This window comes from Chrysemys picta, chromosome 9, assembly GCF_011386835.1.
Source record: "Chrysemys picta bellii isolate R12L10 chromosome 9, ASM1138683v2, whole genome shotgun sequence".
Classification (NCBI taxonomy): domain Eukaryota; kingdom Metazoa; phylum Chordata; order Testudines; family Emydidae; genus Chrysemys; species Chrysemys picta.
The window spans coordinates 81,719,030-81,740,792 of NC_088799.1; the positions used below are offsets into that span (position 1 = coordinate 81,719,030).

General features: G+C 47.9%; 1 protein-coding gene across 7 annotated transcripts in view; it reads left to right on the forward strand.

Moving 5' to 3' along the window:
* The window catches only part of LOC101945590 (V-set and immunoglobulin domain-containing protein 4-like), a 39,713-nt gene extending 18,983 nt beyond the window's left edge, over positions 1-20,730 (forward strand). For 3 of the 7 annotated variants that reach the window (XM_024109495.3, XM_065556574.1, XM_065556577.1), the window contains exons 2-9: positions 531-742; positions 5,047-5,403; positions 9,444-9,725; positions 10,059-10,136; positions 11,750-11,818; positions 16,398-16,511; positions 18,011-18,032; positions 19,306-20,730. In XM_024109495.3, coding sequence (XP_023965263.2) covers positions 688-742; positions 5,047-5,403; positions 9,444-9,725; positions 10,059-10,136; positions 11,750-11,818; positions 16,398-16,511; positions 18,011-18,032; positions 19,306-19,519 — 1,191 coding nt within the window. In that variant the 5' untranslated portion in view covers positions 531-687 and the 3' untranslated portion in view covers positions 19,520-20,730. Of the gene's footprint in view, positions 1-530; positions 743-5,046; positions 5,404-9,443; positions 9,726-10,058; positions 10,137-11,749; positions 11,819-16,397; positions 16,512-18,010; positions 18,157-19,305 lie in introns of all 7 variants that reach the window. The other 4 variants (XM_008172849.4, XM_065556575.1, XM_065556576.1 and 1 more) reach the window with 2 other exon arrangements.
* The last annotated feature ends 1,033 nt before the right edge of the window (positions 20,731-21,763 follow it).

Genomic DNA, 21,763 nt, shown 5'->3' on the forward strand with positions numbered 1-21,763 from the left:
TGTCCACACATTGAACAGTAAGGATAAAATACAATTTTCAGTGAGCACCATCCATCCTCTGCACTGAATAAGGCAGGGATTCCTACAGAAAAATAGTATGTGCTCATGTAGTTAAAGATTGTATCATAATAAATATGGTCAAGCAGGCCAAATTCAGGTTGCACAACCTTAATTCAGGTACTTCCTAACTTTGGAGTGTTTGACTCTTCAACCTCAAAAATGTTCTTTTAACATCGTTCTTGTGTGTGTGTTATATATATCCTGAGAAAAGAATGGAAAACATGAAAGAGAAGAAGGCAGAAAAAATAGCAAGTTATAAAGAGACTCAAAGGAAGCAGTTACTTGAAAAAAAAAAAACAAGTGAATGGTAAGCAAGGTAGATAGACTCAAGATAAATATGAAATGGAAAAGAAAAGATTATTAGAATCTTCTTATTAATTCCATCCTCCATTAGGATCTCTCCTGTCTGTAGAACAGTCACACAACACCTTCAGCCGCCAGTAAAATGTAACTTGTATTTTTTGTGAAAGAAGGAAGGAAAAGAGAGGAGCAGCAACAGCAGCTCTAGATCCCAGATGATATAAGTGAAGAAAAGGAAGTATTGCTGACTTGGCTTCTGATCCTGGCAGAGCGAGTCTGTCTCACTGAGTTCAGCGTAAGAGAGAAGTAGCTGCAGTCCTGTGAAGAATGGAAAAGTTAATGTGGTTAGTGGCACTTGTGAATTCCTTCATCTTCTGCAATGGTGAGTAAATGCAAATGCTTTTCATATTCAGAGAAAGTTACTCTACAGGTGCAGACATGCCTATGTGTGTTAATTGATTGTTTGTATAGATATGTTGTTGATGGAAGAATAAATATTAAAAATGCTGTGAAAACCAGAACCTTAGTTCTGCAGCTAATACACATTTACAGTCATTTTGCATCACATACAACTGGGAGATGTTATTGAGACTGTAACAAACAGCCCAGTATTAAGCAATTTGTCAGATGTAATGTGCCCAGACGTAGGGTGACCAGACAGCAAGTGTGAAAAATCGGGACGGGGGTGGGGGGTAATAGGAGCCTATACAAGAAAAAGACCCAAAAATCGGGACTGTCCCTATAAAATCGGGACATCTGGTCACTCTAGCCCAGAGTTAGAACAAAATAAGATTGTTCAGAATACTGGGAGAGCGTCTTTTCTGGCATTTTAGTTTCTGAAGAGTTCATTGTATGGTTGGAATACGTTCATTCTTTTGGAACGTAACAACTTTTCAGAATTGTACTGGTGGGTATTGTAACTACAATGCTGGCTATAGCTGCACCCATGGCTTACCTCCAGACAGACTCTGATCTCCGTAACTCTGTTACGCTAGCTACAATCATGTAATTGAGATCAGAATCTGAGCTGTCATTTTATATAGTGCTGCAGTTTCAAATGTGCTCACATTTTACCAGTAAATCTGCACTGCATTAGGAAGAACTTGGAAAACAAGATAAGGGGGAAATAGGGTGACCAGATGTCCCGATTTTATAGGGATAGTCCCGATTTGTGGGTCTTTTTCTTATATAGGCTCCTATTACCCCCCACCCCTTGTCCCGATTTTTCACACTTGCTGTCTGGTCACTCGAGGGGGAAATGTTGATACTGATTTGAAAGGTGAGTGTGGAAGCCCTGAGTTACTCCCATGTTTAAGGAAAGAATGTGGGGGAAGGCACCAGTCCTGGTTTGTGATGCAAAAGTAGAAGTTTAGATGTATGTCCTATTTCAGTTGCTTACTTGGAGTTCTGTTTTAAACTGAGTTAAAAGTAACAGGAGGCTTTCAGAAAAGGGGATCAGGGGGCTGGACTTTGAGGAAAATTCTGAAGTCACTTGCTAATGAGATGCAGCAGTTCTCAGACTATTTATGAGGCTGAAATTTGGACGGGCATCTGATAAACTGGAAGAGTGAGCCTAGATTCACAGAACTTGGAGATGAGATAAGAATTGTGGCTCCAAATGCAAACCTGCCCATAGTTCTGATCCAGTGCTCTGGTTGGGATTCGTCTTATAAAGATGGCCATGAACCAAGAAAACCAGATGCAGATCTGGACCGCCCCAAAGAATTCTTGTCCCAGTTCACTGTATGAGACCAGTGATTCAGGGAGTAATTTTATGCCATTAGGAAGGTGGGGGATCAGGAGAGGAGGAGGGGAGAGGGTCTAAAAGAGATTGTCCCACTCTTATGGAATGGTCCAGAAAATGAAAAGGTTTGAAAATTTGTACTATTCTAGAAGGTTAGTTAGCCCATTCCTTTGACCAAGGGAGGAATGTTCTCCGTGGTTTTGGCCAGTTTAGTTTTAAATCCCTCTAGCAATGCGAACCCCATCATTTCCCTTGGGAAGCTACAACCCAATTAAACAGCTCTCACTCTTAGGAAATATTTCCTGTTCGGAAATGTTTCAGCATCAGTTTTCTTTTGCTCTGTTTATCCCATCACAGCTAGTAGTCTCTCCTTTGGGATATAGTAATCGTATCACTCTGAAAAATGCAGCAAGCTCTGGGCTGAAACACTGCAGCTGTTTAATAGCACAACGCAACAGTGCACACTCTGGAAATATGGTGTAAAGGTTTCTAAGTTTCCAGTTAACTTTACCAGAAAGGGGGTAGGGTTGGGGCAAAGCACATAGGTTCCTTAAAATACAGCTAGGTAGGTAGAACAATGCAAGTTTTTTCCTATAAAACATGTCCCTTTTTACGAAGAGCAAAAGACCAAGTTACTGTTCTGTAAATCCCCAATATAGTCTCTACTTTTCTTGGAGCTCTCCCAAATCTGACCCTGTTCAACTCATACAAGCTGAGGAGATTACACTGCCAGCTACTACTGAGCATACTGCAGGGCTGTTCCATTCAGCACATACGTTATACTTCAGCTCTTCTGTTCCAACATGGTTATTTTCCTTCTGTCTTCCTTAAATCATTTTTTTTTTGCTAGCCGACTCCCCTAAAAGGCCCAGCCCCCTTTGAGCCCAGCTGTGTCATTCTTCATTTCTAAGATAACTTGGACTTTCAAAACATTTGGAATATATTGTATATATTTCACTCTGCTCCAGTATAAATAAAAGAACAGCCCCCAAAGCTGACTCTTAAGTTAAGCTCTTCCCAGCTGGAAAAGTTCCATTTAGAGCTACCGTGCTCACCACTTCCTGTTTTCAAGTTTTCTATTTGTATCCAGATAGCTCCTGTGCTTCGTTTGCTTCTTGTCATTTTTTTGGACAAAGTTTAGAGTATTTTCTTGTTGGTTTTTTGTTGGTGTTGCAATGTGTTCTGTTTAGGAGACTTTTCAGAACATTTCTGAAAATCAGTGTCAGAAATCTGGCCTTTGTGTGACCAAATTTGTATTTCCCCCCCTCTGTTCCAGGTCTCATTATTGCATTATTCTAAGCAAATCTTTTCTGAATCTGAGACCAGGGCTTTCATTATGATTGAAGTAGACATAGTTCCCAAAGAATGCATCCCAGTCTTTGCATCTGCCCGGGCACGTTATCTCTAATGTCGGCATGTCCGAGGTTTGTTATAACTGGTAACGTCCTGCAGCCCAAACTCCGTGAATACTCCCCATCATGTCGGTTGATCTGGGACATCTGTGACTTGTAGGATGAGAGGGGAATCCACTATCTGTGAGTTGTTCAATGTTGGCCTCTCTGGGGAGACTGCCAGCAAGCGGGTAAGAAGTGCTAATTGGCATGGCAATGATGGGGATGTGGTCACCTATGATAAGGAGTTGGCAGAGACCCACCACCAACTTTCACATAATGCAGGCCAAAGAACTGTTTAGTACCCAAGAGCTTGATAATGACTCTCAGCGATATTGCCCTGGTCTAGATTATAACCAAGACTCTCCCTTTTAATCTTGCTTCTGCTAATTGTTCTAGTTTTTCCAATAATTCTCCATAACTGATTCCTAGACATGGGTATTCACAGTCCTCTGCTGCATGTATTAAAATGCCAGATCCTGAGCTGTTGTAATCAGTGTAGTTCCATTGATCTCAGTAGAGTCATTTGTCTCAATAGGGCTACACAGATTTATACCAGCCGAGGAGCTGGAGCACTGTATTTATTTGGTACTTTGTTTGCACAGCACAGATGGCTTCTATGCCTTTAATGCCTTAGACACTGGACATTAGGATTTTAAAAAGCCAAGGCTGAGAGAATTCAAAATACATTCATAGCTGTTGATAATAATTTCACAATATTCAAGGAAAACTACTGCAAGACTCTGGTCAATATTTGAGAAACAAATGGAAATGCTCCAATGGAAACGTTAAGAGTTGGGAAACTTTCCATCTCTGTTTTCCAAGTTCCACATTGAATATTGAGACAAAAGGGCAGGTTCTCATCTCAGGTATACTGGTGTAAATGCAGAGTAAACCTACTACAGTCTGGATTTCCCATAGTGTAACTAAATACAGAATTTGGCCCTAAATACACTAAAGGCATTAGAGTAGTGGGGATGACTTTTTTCCCCTCCTTCCTCCCATATATGATGGACAGGTGTGCGTGAAGGGGTGGGAGGAGCAGTGGCTAGTCATACTGTGAAAGGAACCTGCATGGTAGCGTATTGGGGCACTATGTCCAAGCAGAAAACTAGGGAACTCCTTGGAGTTGAAAGATCCAAAACAATCAATTGTACTTAGAGGTAATATGAATATGTAACCACGGTCCTGGGAAAAGGAGGTAATGGTGCTCCTTTCTGTGGACCTGTGGTCAGCACAGCTGGGATGTTACATTCAGATCTATTACATCTCCTTAGCAGAAGGGTATTGAAAATGGGAGAGAGTTCAGAGAAGAGCAACAAAAATAACCAGGGAGCTGGAAGGATTGTTCAGGCCCCTGGATGCAGTCAATGGTATGACTGACAGTCCTAGATTCAGATGGTAATAACAAATAGCACCTATAAGATGGTTGTCGGGTGTGACTGTGTCTGTGGCTTGGTGAGCTCAACTTGGTGGTGCATCCAGCATGGTTTGGTGTTGCTGATATTCTTTCCTCTTTTATTTCCACCCCTCATTTCCTGCTTTCTGCAGCCATCCTGGAACTGACTGGCACCCACGACATTGAAGGGACATGGAAGAGTTCCCTCACCTTGCCATGCGTCTATGTGCCTTCCCAGGACTTTGTGCAGCAAACAGTCATTTGGACCCTGGACCGAGATCAAAACCTTGCCACCGTCTTTCGAAGGGATAGCTCTGGTGATCACATCATGTTGTCACTGTACAGAGGTAGGGTCAGCGTCCCAAAATACAGGCCAGGGGATGTCTCTCTTGAAATTGAGAAGCTTGAAATAACAGACCGTGGACACTACACTTGCAAAGTCACCTGGAGAGCCCAGAACAACAGCCTGCTGACAAAGCAGAGAACCACTACAGTTAAGGTTGTTAAAGGTAAATCCAGTAATAAACCCTTGCACCTATGTAGCAGGCATTTGTCAGTCATAAAGCATTTGACTGAGCTGGCTTTTGATCTGGTGGGGATGGGGTTATGCAGATGGGCTTCCACGCCACACTGACTCTTCACATCCACAGGGTTGGGGCCAGCATTTCCCATGGATTCTCGAGCTCCATGCCTCTTCCTCACTAAACTGGCAGCTAGGGTGACCAGGTGTCCGGTTTTTGACTGGAACACTTGGTCGAAAAGGGATCCTGGCGGGCCATTGACTGTCCCCTGCCCCCCTCCCAGGCCCCAACCCCCTGCCCCAGCCCCAGACCTGATCCCCCTCCCACCCTCCAAACCCCTCGATCCCAGCCTGGAGCACCCTCCTGCATCCCAAACCCCTCATCCCCTGCCCCATCCCAGAGCCCACACCTCCAGCCGCAGCCCTCCCACCCTCCCACACCCCAACCCCCTGCCCCAGCCCAGAGCCCCCTCCCACACTCCAAACCCCTCAGCCCGGAGCCCACTCCTGCACCCCAAATCCCTCATCCCCAGCCCCACATCAGAGCCTGCACCCCAAGCCAGAGCCGCCCCCCATACCCCAACTCCCTGTCCCAGCCCAGAGCCTCCTCCCGCACCCTGAACCATAGGCACCGACTCCATGGGTGCCCCAGGGCTGGAGCACCCACGGGGAAAAATTAGTGGGTGCTCTGCACCCACCGGCAGCCAAACTCCCCTCCCCACCCCCCAACCCCACCTCACCTCCTCCTCCACCTCCTCCCCTGACCGTGCTGCATCCCCGTTCCTCCGCCTACCTCCCAGCGCTTGCTGGCGCCAAACAGCTGTTTGGCAGCGTAGCAAGCTCCGGGAGAGAGGGGGGAGGAGCGGGGATGTGGCACGCTTAGGGGAGGAGGCGGGGCCAGGGCGGGAATTTGGGGAACGAGTTGGAATAGGGGCAGGGAGGGGGCGGAGTTGGGATGGAGACTTTGGGGAAGGGGTTGGGATGGGGGTGGGCAGGGGCAGGAGGAGGCGGGGCATGGGTGGAGTCGGGGCAGGGCCAAGGGTAGAGGGGGGGTCAAGCACCCACCGGCGCAAGCAGAAGTCGACGCCTATGCCCTGAACCCCTAATTTCTGGCCACACCCCAGAACCTGCACCCCCAGCCCAGAGCCCATACCTCCTCTCACACCCCAACCCCCTGCCTCAGTTGGGAGCCCCCTCCCATACTCCAAACCCCTTGGCTCCACCCCCCAGCCTGGAGCCCCCTCCTGCACCCCAAATCCCTCATCCCTGGCCCCACACTGGAGCCAGCAACCCCAGGTGGAGCCCTCACCCCCTCCCAGACCCCTGAGGCAGCCCGGTGAAAATGAGCGAGTGAGTGAGGGTGGGGAGAGCGAGCAACAGAGGGAGAGGGGATGGAGTGAGCGGGGGCAGAGCTTCAGAGAAGGGGCAGGGCATGGGCGGGGCCTCAGAAGTGGGGCAGGGGCAGGGCAAGGGTGTTTGGTTTTGTGTAAGTAGAAAGTTGGCAACCCTAACTGGCACTAGCCCCACCCTAATGCGGGGAAAACAAGCCAGAGGGTGGAATTCATGCCTGTGATGGTGCAGACCCCAGCTATACTCTCTTGGAAAAGTGTCCAAAAAGAGAGAGTTTTAAAATTGCAAAGAAGAGAAAAGTCTCTTAAATATGTTGAAATCTTTTCAGAGAAAAAATATTTTATGCATTTTTAGAAATAAAGGTATTAAATATTAGTTTTTAGGAAAAAATATTGCTTATACATTTAGGTTACTTTGAAAAAAGGTGTGAACAATAATTGTATGTCTTTTGAAATAAAGAATAGAGCATATATATTAGAGAAGATAAACAAGACACAAAGTGAGAGAGAACAACACAAAAAAGCAAAAGTATCTTAGCCTCTAAACATCTTCAGGTCTGTGAAATTAACTCAGAATGTCACAACTAAACACAAGGTGGAATAGATTGTGTAACATGAGTAGTTAACACATATTTCAAGGGACCAGATCTGTGTAGCTCACAAGCTTGTCTCTCTCAGTAACAGCAGTCAATCCATTAAAAGATATTACCTCACCCACCTTTAGGGTTACCATACGTCCGGATTTTCCCGGACATGTCCGGCTTTTGGGGGCTCAAATCCCCGTCCGGGGGGAAATCCCCAAAAGCTGGGCATGTTCGGGAAAATCGGGAGGGAGGGAGGGAGGGCTCGGCCGGGGCCTCTTTGGCCGGGGCCGGTGCGGGGCCGGGGTCGCGGGGCCGGGGGCATGGTGCCGGGCCGGGAGCCGGGCCGGGCGCGCGGTGCCTGGCAGGGGTCCAGGGGCGCAGTGCCGGGCTGGGGTCGCAGTGCCGGGCCGGGCTGGGCGCAGGGCCGGGCGGGGAGCCGGGGGTGCGGTGCCGGGCTGGGGCCCGGGAGCCAGTCCGGGCCCGCGGGGCCGGGCCGCCGGGGGGTGCGCTGGGCCGCGGGGCCGGGAACCGGGGGGCCGGGCCGGGAGCCGGTCCGGGGTCGCGGGGCGCGCCGGGCCGGGAGCTGGGGGGCGCGCTGGGCCGCGGGGCCGGGCCGCCGGGGGGTGCGCTGGGCCGTGGGGCCGGGAGCCGGGGGGCCGGGAACCGGGCCGGGGTCGCGGGGCCGGGGGGTGCGCCGGGCCGCCGGGGGCCGGCAGTGCTGGGCGGGCCGGGGGTGGTCGGCCGGGGCCGGCACCCCAGGGCCCGAGCCGACCCAGGCTGGAGCCGCCGGGGGGGCCAGCCTGGGCCGCACCTCCTCCCCCCCCCCCCTTACCTGCTTCAGGCTTCCCGCGAATTAAATGTTCGCGGGAAGCAGGGGAGGGGGCGAAGACTTTGGGGAGGGGGCGGAGTTGGGGCGGGGGCGTGGGCAGGGCTGGGGGCGTGGGCGGGGGCCCGTGGAGTGTCCTCCATTTGGAGGCACAAAATATGGTAACCCTACCCACCTTGTCCCCCAGAATTGTTGGCATTTGTCTAGAGGTAGCTGCAGGAGTTAGATGGTTTTCTCTTCTCTCTGCCATGTGCTCAGTGACAGAGGCCTTCTTGATGCTTTACATCAGAGGTAGGCAAACTACGGCCGGGGGCCGCATCTAGCCCTTGATACATTTTAAACTGGCCCTTGAGCTCCTGACGGGGAGCGAGGTCCGGGGCTTGCCCTGCTCCACACATGCTGTGGCTCCGCACGGCTCCAGGAAGCAGCGGCATGTGCCCCCTCTGGCTCCTATGCATAGGGGCAGCCAGGGGGCTCCACACACTGCTCCTGCCCCAAGCGCCGCCCCTGCAGCTCTCATTGACCAGGAACCGTGAGTATTCATGGCCTGCCATACAATTTCCGTACCCAGATGTGGCCCTTGGGCCAAAAAGTTTGCCCACCCCTGCTTTACATCTTTCTCTCTCCCTTTATTTTTCCTTTTTCTGTAACTGGCTAAGATGTTTTTGCTTTTCTTAGCTGTTCTCTCTCACTTTGTGTCTTGTTTATTTTCTCTAAAAATGCATGCTCTGTATTTTATTTCAAAAGGCACACAATTATTTTTCAGACTTTATGGCAAAATAATAGGAGTGCATAAACAATATTTTCTTTTTAAATTAATATATTTAATACCTTTCTTTCAAAAAAATGCATAATTATTTTCTCTAAAAAGACCTGTTAACATGTCTCTTTTTTGCAGTTTTAAAACTCTCTCTTTTCTAACATTTTTCCTTTCTTTATCACTTGGTGATAATCCACTTAAAAATGCCTATAAAAATATTTTTCTCTAAGAATGTGTAAATAAACCCTATTTTCTTCTAACCTTAACATGTTAAAACACACACACACACACACACACACACACACACACACACACACCCCTAATGTTCTCCATAAAAAATATTTTTTTTCAAAATGGCTGACTGCTCCAAAAACATAGTGGTCAAAATGTGAGACTGGAGGTAGGACATAAACCAGAAAAGGGGGCACGGAACCCTGTCAAAATTGTGTGGTGATGAATGCTATGGAGTTCTTAACTACTGACCCAAATCCTTTTCCTTCTGTCTTTCAGTTGCAGTGACTAAACCCATCATCAGACCAGGCAATCTGGGATTCACTGTACCAAAAGGGGCTAGGACAAGCCTGACCTGCTCTGCCAATGGGTCCCCACCCATCATCTACCGCTGGTTCAAAGGAGAGCCAGGAGGAAACGCAGTGCATGTGAGCAATCACGCCGTACTCATGTTTGATTCTCTGCAAACGTCTGACACGGGGAAATATTACTGTGAAGCAGAAAACAAAGCAAGCTCACAAGTTATACAGCAGAGTGATGCAGTGCAGCTGACTGTGAGGGGTAAGTGCCCCAAACTAGTGCTTGGTGGTCTCTGAGACACTCCCAGCTGCAGGATGATAATGAGGCAAATGGCTTAGAGGGTTTTAAAAAGGATTAGACATTTATAGTGACACTCGCTAGGTTAAAACAACAATGGCTGTCAATCTGTATGCTTTAGGATCACTCAGCTCACTGGCTGGGGTCAGAGAAATGTCATGCACCCTCCAGTGGTATCGTATGGCGCAATAAAGTGCATTATGGGAGGCTTCCAACTTCCCCCTAAAGATTTTGTATTTATCCAATTTGTAAATTGAAGGAGTAGCAGAATCTGATGTGTGGTCATTTCTCTCACAGACCTCACAAAACCAGCAACCACAGTATCCAGCTCTGAGAAGAAGGCGAACACCACGGCCAAGCCTGTCTCAGAAAGAGGTGAGGCCTGCTCAGCACTGAATCGGAAGCAGCTTGGAGACTGGACATGAAGTGATATTTTCATTGTGGTTGTATGTGAATGATATAGAGGAGGAGATGACTATGTGACATGTCCACTCATTTGCAGCCAGTTTTTAGCAGATGGTCTGTAGGCTGCTGAGGCACGTGGCTTGCTGGAAATGACCTCTGCTGCCCTAGGTGACTTCCAGCTCCTCTCTCCCTTGCCCCTTGGGAGACATGTCCTCATGCTGCTGGACTACTTGGTTACAGTCTCCATGGGATGGCAGCCATTCTAACACTCGGGGACATGCCTAGGGGAGTTATGGATTTCCTTAGCTCCATTTGGTACGGCATAAATTAATCAGAGGCATTAATCATGCCCCTATCACCCCAGTGGTTTAGGGGGGCTCAAAGGTATCACAGCAGTAGGGTTACCATACGTCCGGATTTTCCCGGACATGTCCGGCTTTTGGGGGCTCAAATCCCCATCCGGGGGGAAATCCCCAAAAGCCGGGCATGTCCGGGAAAATCGGGAGGGCTCGGCCGGGGCCTCTTTGTCTGGGGCCGGTGCGGGGCCGGGGTCGCGGGGCCGGGGACATGGTGCCGGGCCGGGAGCCGGGCCGGGCGCACGGTGCCGGGCCGGGGGCCAGGCCGGGCCAGGGTCACAGTGCCGGGCCGGGCTGGGCGCAGGGCCGGGCGGGGAGCCGGGGGCGCGGTGCCGGGCCGGGAGCCGGGGAGCCGGGCCCGCGGGGCCGGGAGCCGGGGGCGCGGTGCCGGTCTGGGCCCGCGGGTCTGGGAGCCGGTCCGGGGTCGGGGAGCCGGTCCGGGCCCGCGGGGCTGGGAGCCGGTCCGGGTTCGGGGAGCCGGTCTGGGCCCGCGGGGCCGGGAGCCGGGTCGGGGAGCTGGGCCGGGGTCGGGGAGCCGGGCCGGGCCCGCCGGGCCGGGAGCCGGGCCGGGGAGCCGGGCCGGGCCTGCGGGGCCGGGAGCCGGGCCGGGTCGGGGAGCCGGGCCGGGGTCGGGGAGCCGGGCCGGGAGCCGGACCGGGGGCGGGGGGCTGGGAGCCGGTCCGGGGTCGCGGGGTCACCGGGCCGGGCCCGTGGGGCCGGGAGCTGGGGTCGCGGGGCCGGGAGTGGTCGGCCAGGGCCAGCACCCCAGGGCCCGAGCCGACCCAGGCTGGAGCAGCCGGGGGCCAGCCTGGGCCGCGCCTCCTCCCACCACACCCCGCTTACCTGCTACAGGCTTCCCGTGACTCAAATGTTCGCGGGAAGCAGGGGAGGGGGCGGAGACTTTGGGAGGGGGCGGAGTTGGGGCGGGGGGGGGCGTGGGCGGGACTGGGGGCGGGGCCGGGGCCCCGGGGAGTGTCCTCCATTTGGAGGCACAAAATATGGTAACCCTACACAGCAGGGCCTTTCATTTTCTATCCAGAAGGGACTGTCCCCCGGCAGGTAAATGGGCAGCACTGGCTCTAAAGGATTTGTTTCACTGGCTTATTAGGCTAAACAGGGAAATGCCCTCCAGTCTTGCAGCTGCTTCATAGACCAGAATCAGATTTCTTTCTGATGCTGAATGACTCGTTAACCATTATGATCACCTGAACCTTGCTTGATTTGCAGATCTGATCACGACAGCATTGGCAACTGGGAGTGACGTGCAAGTTCCAGAAACGCATGAAGTGACAACGGGTAAGGGGAGTAGGGTGACCAGACGTCCCGATTTTATCGGGACTGTCCTGATATTTGCTTGTTTGTCCCGCGTCCCGACCGATGTTAGGTCGGGACACTGGACAAACAAGGAAATGCTCCGGAGCCCGGAAGTGCTTGCCCCCCCTCCCCGACTCCACCCCATCCTCTCCCCACTGGCTCCCTCCCCAAATCCCCGCCTCTTCCCCAGGCTCGCCATTCCTCCTCCCTCCACAAGTGCTGGAGGGAGGCCCCGGAGACGCAGGAGGAGCGCGGGGCCGGGGTGAGTGAGAGTCCAGCCTGGCCCCGAGTGCAGGCAGGACTCGGTAGGGAGAGTAGGGGGGCGGCCCGCGAGGCCAGGCGGCGGCTGTTCTCCCCCACTCCCGGGCAGCGGGACTCGGGAGCAGCCGCTGCTGCAGCTCCCACTGCCGCGGGGGGAGGAAGCAGCCGATGACCAAGCTCGGCGGCTGCGGCTCTGGCGCCCGGGCCCGAACCCCCCGAACCTGGGCCTGTTGCGGGGACCCAGCAGCGCGCACGCTGCGCCCAGCCCCTGGCCAGTCACGTCTGGGCTGCTGCCCAGCTGGTGCTATCCCGCGGCGGCTCCAGGGCGGAGGCATCGGCAGCCCAGCCCCGTTTGTTCCCCTGCGGGACCCGAGCAGGACGGGGCTCCCCCTGCGTCTCCGGGGCCTCCCTCCAGCACTTGTGGAGGAAGGGGGGGTGGGTTGGTTTTTTTTGTTGTTGCTCTGCCACCTTTTTTTTTTGCCACCGCCCCCCCCCCCCCACACGTCCCGATATTTGACCTGGGTGATCTGGTCACCCTAAAGGGGAGACCTTTCGAGCAGTGGGCAGGGAGGTCAAGGAGTCAAGCTGGAGATTCTACGCTGACACCTGGCAGTAGATTTTGTTGCAGGGAAATTAACTGTTGGTATAAAAAAATCCAGAATTTCACACTGCTTCTCTGTGTGTATAGATAGTCCATTCAATAGCTTGTACACAAATGCTAGAAGTCTAAATAATGAGATGGGTGAACTAGAGTGCCTCGTGTTAATAGGCATCTCAGAAACCTGGTGGAGTGGGGACAATCAATGGGACACAATCATTCCGGGGTACAAAATATATCAGAAGGACAGAACAGAACGGGGGAGGGGTGTGGGGGGGAGAGACACTATATGTGAAAGAAAATGTAGAATCAAATGAAGTAAAAATATTAAATGAATCCACATGTTCCATAGAATCTCTATGGATAGTAATTCCATGCTCTAATAAGAATATGACAGTAGGGATCTATTATCGACCACCTGACCAGGACAGTGATTGTGACAATGAAATGCTAAGGGAGATTAGAGCGGCTATCAAAATAAAGAATTCAATAATAATGGGGGATTTCAATTATCCCCATATTGACTGGGTACATGCCACCTCAGGACGAAAGGCAGAGACAAAATTTCTCGATACTTTAAATGACTGCTCCTTGGAGCAGCTGGTACAGGAACTCACAAGGGGAGAGGCAATTCTTGATTTAGTCCTGAGTGGAGCGCAGGATCTGGTCCAAGAGGTAACTAGTATAACAGGACCTCTTGGAAATAGTGACCATAATATAATAGCATTTAACATTCCTGTGGTGGGAAGAACACCTCAGCAGCCCAACACTGTGGCATTTAATTTCAGAAAGGGGAACTATGCAAAAATGAGGTTAGTTAAACAGAAATTAAAAGGTACAGTGACTAGAGTGAAATCCCTGCAAGCTGCATGGACACTTTTCAAAGACACCATAATAGAGGCCCAACTTAAATGTATACCCCAAATTAAAAAAACACAGTAAAAGAACTAAAAAAGAGCAACTGTGGCTTAACAACCATGTAAAAGAAGCAGTGAGAGATAAAAAGGCATCTTTTAAAAAGTGGAAGTCAAATCCTAGTGAGATAAATGGAAAGGAGCATAAACACTGCCAAATTAAGTGTAAAAATGTAATAAGAAAAGCCAAAAAGGAGTTTGAAGAACAGCTAGCCAAAAACTCAAAAGGTAATAACAAAATATTTTTTAAGTACATCAGAAGTAGGAAGCCTGCTAAACAACCAGTGGGGCCCCTGGACTATTGAGATACAAAAGGAGCACTTAAAGACGATAAAGTCATTGCAGAGAAACTAAATGAATTCTTTGCTTCAGTCTTCACGGTGGAGGATGTTAGGGAGATTCGCAAATCTGAGTTGTCCTTTGTAGGTGACAAATCTGAGGAATTGTCACAGATTGAAGTGTCACTAGAGGAGCTTTTGGAATTAATTGATAAACTTAGCAGTAACAAGTCACTGGGACCAGATGGCATTTACCCAAGAGTTCTGAAAGAACTCAAATGTGAAATTGTGGAACTATTAACTATGGTTTGTAACCTGTCCTTTAAATCAGCTTCTGTACTCAATGACTGGAAGATAGCTAATGTAACACCAATATTTAAAAAGGGCTCTAGAGGTGATCCCGGCAGTTACAGACCGGTAAGTCTAACGTCAGTACTGGGCAAATTAATTGAAACAATAGTAAAGAATAAAATTGTCAGACACATAGAAGAACATAAATTGTAGGCAAAAGTCAACATGGTTTCTGTAAAGGGAAATCATGTCTTACTAATCTATTAGAGTTCTTTAAGGGGTCAACAAACATGTGCATAGGGGGGATCCAATGGACATAGTGTACTTAGATTTCCAGAAAGCCTTTGACAAGGTCCCTCACTAAAGGCTCTTACATAAATAAAGTTGTCATGGGATAAGAGGGAAGATCCTTTCATGGATTGAGAACTGGTTAAAAGACAGGGAACAAAGGGTAGGAATTAATGGTAAATTTTCAGAATGGAGAAGGGTAACTAGTGGTGTTCCCCAAGGGTCAGTCCTCGGACCAATCCTATTCAACTTATTCATAAATGATCTGGAGAAAGGGGTAAACAGTGAGGTGGCAAAGTTTGCAGATGATACTAAACTGCTCAAGATAGTTAAGACCAAAGCAGACTGTGAAGAACTTCTAAAAGATCTCACAAAACGAAGTGATTGGGCAGCAAAATGGCAAATGAAATTTAATGTGGCTAAATGTAAAGTAATGCACATTGGAAAAAATAACCCCAACTATACATACTATATATGATGGGGGCTAATTTAGCTACAACTAATCAGGAAAGAGATCTTGGAGTCATTGTGGATACTTCTCTGAAGACGTCCACGCAGTGTGCAGTGGCAGTCAAAAAAGCAAACAGGATGTTAGAAATCATTAAAAAAGGGATAGAGAATAAGACAGAGAATATCTTATTGCCCTTATATAAATCCATGGTACGCCCACATCTTGAATACTGCATACAGATGTGGTCTCCTCATCTCAAAGAAGATATACTGGCATTAGAAAAGGTTCAGAGAAGGGCAACTAAAATGATTAGGGGTTTGGAACGGGTCCCACATGAGGAGAGATTAAAGAGACTAGGACTTTTCAGCTTGAGGAGAAGAGGAGACTAAGGGGGGATATAATAGAGGTATATAAAATCATGAGTGATGTGGAGAAAGTGAATAAGGAAAAGTTATTTACTTGTTCCCATAATATAAGAACTAGGGGCCACCAAATGAAATTAATGGGCAGCAGGTTTAAAACAAATAAAAGGAAGTTCTTCACACAGCGCACAGTCAACCCGTGGAACTCCTTGCCTGAGGAGGTTGTGAAGGCTAGGACTATAACAGGGTTTAAAAGAGAACTAGATAAATTCATGGTGGTTAAATCCATTAATGGCTATTAGCCAGGATGGGTAAGGAATGGTGTCCCTAGCCTCTGTTTGTCAGAGGGTAGAGATGGATGGCAGGAGAGAGATCACTTGATCATTACCTGTTAGGTTCACTCCCTCTGGGGCACCTGGCATTGGTCACTGTCGTTAGACAGGATGCTGGGCTGGATGGACCTTTGGTCTGACCCAGTATGGCCATTCTTATGTTCACCTCCTTCCCAGCTTCCGGTCCATGTGGGTTTGTCCAAATCCTGATGTTTGCTTTGAGTTTCAGGATTCAAATGTACTGAAAATCTCAACTGTCATGATTTGCCTAGTTTTTCAGTGAAACAGTAGATATCACGTGATTTTTGAGACAAAACCCAGCATGCCTCAAAATATCTGTGAACCGTGGTGACACTTTGCATGAGATGAGCTGAAACTAGAGTTTTAATGAGGCCCCAAACCAGATGAGTTTCATATGGTTTGATGTTTGGATGTGAACGTTTTGCACAGCTCTGCTCTGCACAGCTCCTACTTTCTCAGTCAGCAGGGGCGTCCTTTCATCTCTGAGTGGAGATGCTGACCATGAACCACAATATCACAGCAGGAGGCAAGTGCAGGAACTCCAGCTGTGAGACAATAGATTGGACTGAACCACTACCCCTTTGGCCCAGCTGGCTGACTCAGTATGAGGAAGGGACACAAACAAAAACCACATAACCCAGGCCTCAGTCAGTACATTCAGCTCCCAAGGGAAAGGTCCATCATCGTGGTTGTGGCTGTTTTTATTAATTACAAAGCAGAACTGCTTCCTTGCTTGAAACCTCAGTTTGTGCTGTTTTGATCCAGCCCTGCGGAAGACCGGCCTGCCCCTCTATCTCCTCATCCTGATCGTTGTGCTCTGTGCGGCTGTGGTGTTTGTTGTCGTCGCCGTCGTCTTGTGCAGGAGAAAGAGCAAGGAGGGTGAGTGATTAGGTGTAACTCACTCCAGATAGATGGGGTCTTCCCAGCAGGCCAGTAGTCACATTACACTCCCACAGGCTACTCACTGGCCTAGCTTACATACATGGACATTCAGTAAGAAGAAATAATATTCTAAGCAGCTTTCCTCCATCCAGCATATAGACTGGAAGGAATGAGCTGGCCCCAAATTAGAATACTGATTCAATACAACGAAAGGAAAATGAGTCACTTCTCATATTTGAACACAAGGGGGCAGGCATGTTCTATCAAGGAAGGGAATGGACAGGGTAATCATAATCACAGTGCCTGCCTTCCTAGATTTCCTATGAGCACTGAACTGAGGGTACTCTGTCTATCCATTGCAGGACTGTGAATGCACATCTTGCAAGTGTGTACCCCAGAGATGGTTGCTAGGAAATCAGCATGGTTCCATTCTCTAAAAGCAGCCTCCAGTTGACACCAATCCTCAGCATATCTCCTACTGACTGTAGAACTTGAGTAGGTGATTCCTAGCTGAGACCAGCTCAACATGGATCATACTAAAAAAAGAACAGGAGTACTTGTGGCACCTTAGAGACTACTGGTGAATCAGGGGGTAACCACTTCCTCTCGCCTCACTTGATGGAGCCATTGCCAGCATACAAGAGAGGTCATGTGCAGGAGACAGAGAATCTGGGCCCCAGACAGGGCCGGCGCTTCCACTAGGCGACCCTAGGCGGTCGCCTAGGGCGGCAGGATTTGAGAGGCGGCATTTTACCGCCCTCGGTGGAAATTCGGCGGCAGGGGGTCCTTTCACTCTGGGTCTTCGGCAGAAATTCAGCGGCAGGGGGGTCCTTCCGCTCCGGGACTTCGGCGGAAATTTAGCAGCTGGTCCTTCACTCGCTCCGGGACCCGCCACCGAAGTGCCCTGAAGATGCGGAGCAGAAGGACCCCCGCCGCCGAATGCTCAGAGGAGGAGTACTGTTGCCTAGGGCGGCAAAAACCCTGGCGCCGCTCCTGGCCCCAGATAACCAGTCACCAGAGGCTAAATCCACTTTAGTGTCTGCTCCTTAGCTGGGCAGGCACAATACATTCAGTCCCAATCGTAAGAGCTTTCTAGTGTTCATTTCAGAAATGGCAATTTTTTTTCAATAATTGTTGTACAGAAATATCAGTCAGGGAGGGGCAGCGAGATGTAATGGACTGAACACAAGGCTGGGAAGTGAGACCTCCTGGTTTCTAATCCCAGCTCAGCTGTGACTTTCAGCTGGTCATTAACCGCTCTGTGCCTCCATTTTCCCATCTGTAAAATGGTAACAAAAAACTTACTTAGCAGGGTGCTTGAGTGGATTTATTAATGTCTGTATAGTACTATGAAAACTTTAAACAGTGCTATGTAAGTGCCATTTATCATTATTAAATCTTCTTTCAATGAGTACATTTTTTAAATAAAACTGATTTTCTCTGTGGGGTAATAAAAATGCAAAATTTTCACATTTGTGTTTTTTTCTTTTTTTCAGATAATCCGTATGAAGTAACATAGTGAGTAAGATTCATCACCTGTCATGCTGAGAGAACTTCTGGGGTTGTAATATTGATTTCTGTGGCAGGAAAACTATTTGCCAAGTGAAGAATGAATGTCCTCTTTGGTTATACAGGAGAAGAGGTTTGAATAGCTTAATGGTGTATGTGATTGACAGCATGAAGGTTTAGTTATTCACACAGGGGACAGCGATAGAAATGTTCTTGAATGATATCTTAGAATCACACCAAAATTAGAGTTGGAAAAGACCTATTGGATTCTCTGTTCCTTCACCAAAGAGACCAGTGCATGATTTTCCTCTGTAGTGAATTCACAGTGTTTTGTCCAGAATCTAAAGAACAGGAATTTCTAGCTCTTCCCTTGGGATAATATCCCAGTTGAATGGGTCTCCCTGTTGAGAACCATTTCCTGATGTTCATCCAAACTGTCCTTTGCTGAACCTCCTTCCATTACTCCCTGGTATTTCTTCCTGGACCATCCTAATCCTAAATTTGAATCCCTGTGTCCCACTCTTCCATTTACTGACACCCATACACAAGATAAGCTGCCACTTTAAAGGCCCCGACAATAAAAACAATACGTAATGTGGGAACTACTTATCCAGATGCCAATGAAAGTGATCATATGAGTGTATGTTGCAGTGTGATATTCTGCCAATGAAATTTGTCCAGGTGCTATTCTATCAGTGAAGTTTGTACAGCAGTATCTTAAAATAAGGTCTAACTCTGACCAATATTGTGCACTGCATTCTGGGACTGCTCTTCGCTGGTTACACCTTCACTGTAAAGAGGTGGCCAGAGAACTTTATCAGCTGCATTTGGTCCATGTGTTGCAATTTGTCCACTATTTGTTCTATCGTTTATTCTCCAACAGCCAAATTCCCCATGGGTGTAGCCCCATTGAGGTCAGTATGGTAATGTCAGCTAACGTTGGAGCCAAATTCTCTGCTGATTGTTCTTGGTTGCCACTTTTTTGTATGTGACTCTCTCATCATTGTTGCATGTCTCTTTAAACCAACTTGCACAGCCTCCCATAACGTCCCTGGATTAGAATCAGGAGTCTTGTTATTCCACAGCTAATATTCCTCTGTCATTCAAAAGCAGAGGCCCAGAGCCTGATCTCAAATACCACACTGCAAATCCAGAGTCACTCCACTGAAGTTAGTGGAATGACTCTGGATTTACCCTGCTCTGATTTAAATGAGATTAGAATCTGAAGATGTCAAGTCTTCCCTGGCTCCTTCCTCCCATTAATGTTGGACTTTTGTTTCAGTCAAAACACGAGGAATGACGCGAGAAGACAGACTTGTTCAGGAGTCAATGGCAGGTGCATGTATGAGGAGGGAAAACCCACGGTCAAAAACAACTACACGTCACAGCCTGTGAAAGAGAATGAATATGAGACAATAAGCATAAAGGAAAACATTGAATACAAGATCCTTTTGAACGCAATGGAATCTGAATATGAAGTGGGGGATGTTCAGTAGGGAACCAGCATTTTCATGCAAGCAGGAGTGCAGAAGATAGAGCTGGACAGCTTCAACGGTGACCCTTCACCAAGGGAAACCCTCCTTCCCGTCTGTCTTCTCCTCTGATAAATATTCTAAACTCATTCCTTTATTTGTTCAAGGGGAACTGTGTCATCTTCTGCTTCTTTAGCAAATTGAGCTCTGGCCTTTGTTGCAGAAACCCTCAGCAAAGCAGTTATCTAACTGATTTATGCAGTGATTAATTTGTGAGCATCCTGAAGGATGGGGATCAGGGCTAAAGGGGCTCCACAAAAGTCTTGAAGCTGCAGATCAAGGTAAATAGTGGATTGTAACATACCTAACAAATGATAATAAAAACAATAAAAAGATCTATAATGATAAGTGTACATTCCCTGGCTAGAAAGTTACTGAATGCTTAGGGCCAGGGAACTTTGTTAAAAGGAGGAAAGTTCTCTGGCTTCCTCCACTACATTAAACCACTGATTTTACATCTTATTTGCACTCAGGTCTTCTCCCCAAGATTTGGGGCAGGGTGGTAAAGGGACCATAAGGGTTTGGTTGATGTCCAGGGTGTGTCAGATTGGAGCTGATTGTTTGCTAGAAGAAAGAATGGCATATTTCTTTCCTGCCTCTCTTCTGGAAAATCAGAGCTGACGTTGGGGAAAATACTACAGCTTGACTTTAGGGTGGGGGGAATAGGAACACAATATAATAGGAATGTTACAGGACTTTGTCATCCTGAGTCAGAGTTTAAAGGGGAAAGAAACGGGTGGTCTAGTGATATGAGCCAAGGGTTTGGGAACCAGAATCTCCTGAGTTTTAATATAGGCTCTGACACCGGCTCACTGTGTGGCCTTAGATTGAGACACATGCCAATCAGCTTCAGTTATTTATCTGTGTAATGGAGATATTAATACTGACCTATCTCACAGGGATGTTGTGAGGCTTTCATGTTTGTAATGTGCCTTGAACATAGCAAGTGCTTGATAAGTGCTGAGTATTTTAATATTCTCCCATGGTAATTGCAAAGGGGTCTCAAGGAGTCTATTGAATCTTGACTCTGACCACTTTGGTCTTTCATCATCCAATGCACGCTCATTCTGTTTCCTGCAATTTATTCCCCTTGCTCTCTTGTCTGATGTAACTCTGCAGAGTGATTTGGGGTACAGTGTGCCCTACTCAAAATAAAGTTAGATGGTGTTTTCACAGTCACTGGTACAGTCTCTTCACACAAGTTTTCACAGACATGCAGCTTGCCTGCCATTGTAGTGACAGCACAAGAGGATGTGAGAGTTTGGGTCCTAAAGGTTAGCTCACAGCTACTTACTCTAACGACACAAATAAGGTTTTACTATTTTGTGTTGCTGTCAGACCTGCTGAGCCAGGGTCAGATCTGCTCTTAATTATACCATTGCAACTCCACTGAGAATGCATTGCAGCTGTGCACACAGAAATGGTACTGTGCAAAGACAGGGCAATGCTGGCTGCCCCACACCACTGCTTCCACCTGCTGACCAGGAGCAGCTGGAGCACAAAAGGGAGGATGATTTTTCTCCTGAGCTGTAAAGCAAAACCAGCCGACCACCAATCCAGTAACCATCGTTTAGTAGCCCCAGTGGAGTAGGTTAAAAAAGACAAGAATATTTTTTTCACACACACACACACACACACACACAAATTAAAATAAATGAATGTTTTGCTTCAGTTGAAATTTGTAGTGGTAATGTATTGTTTTCTTAATGAAAAATGTTGCAAACATTTTCAATTTAAAAAAAAAATAAAAGATTGTTTCATTTTGTGGGGAAAACCTACTTTCTCTCACTTTATTACTTTTTCTACTAATAAAAGAAGGGGAAAATGAATGAAAAGAGGCCACTGGCAAAACTGTGGAAAAAGTAAAATAAAATGGAATTTTTGTTCTAATTTTTAATTTTTTCTCATTCCCCACCCACACTCCTCCTGCTTTCCAATGGAAAAAAGTCAGAAAGTGAGAGAAAATGACTATTTCCCCTCAAAAGAAAAACTTTTTTTTAAAAAGAAAAATTTTAAATATTTTCTTTCTAATTTTTTCATTAGAAAACAACCAAAAAATAACCCAACCTGAACGAAAAAATAATGCAAATATTTTTGTTTCCCCTGAAAAAAACTTTGATGGAGAATTTTCAACTAGCTGAGAAGCCCAAGGTTTATCTCCAGTAACATCCTCCACCTCACCTCCTTTCCCCTTTCCTTTCCAAATCA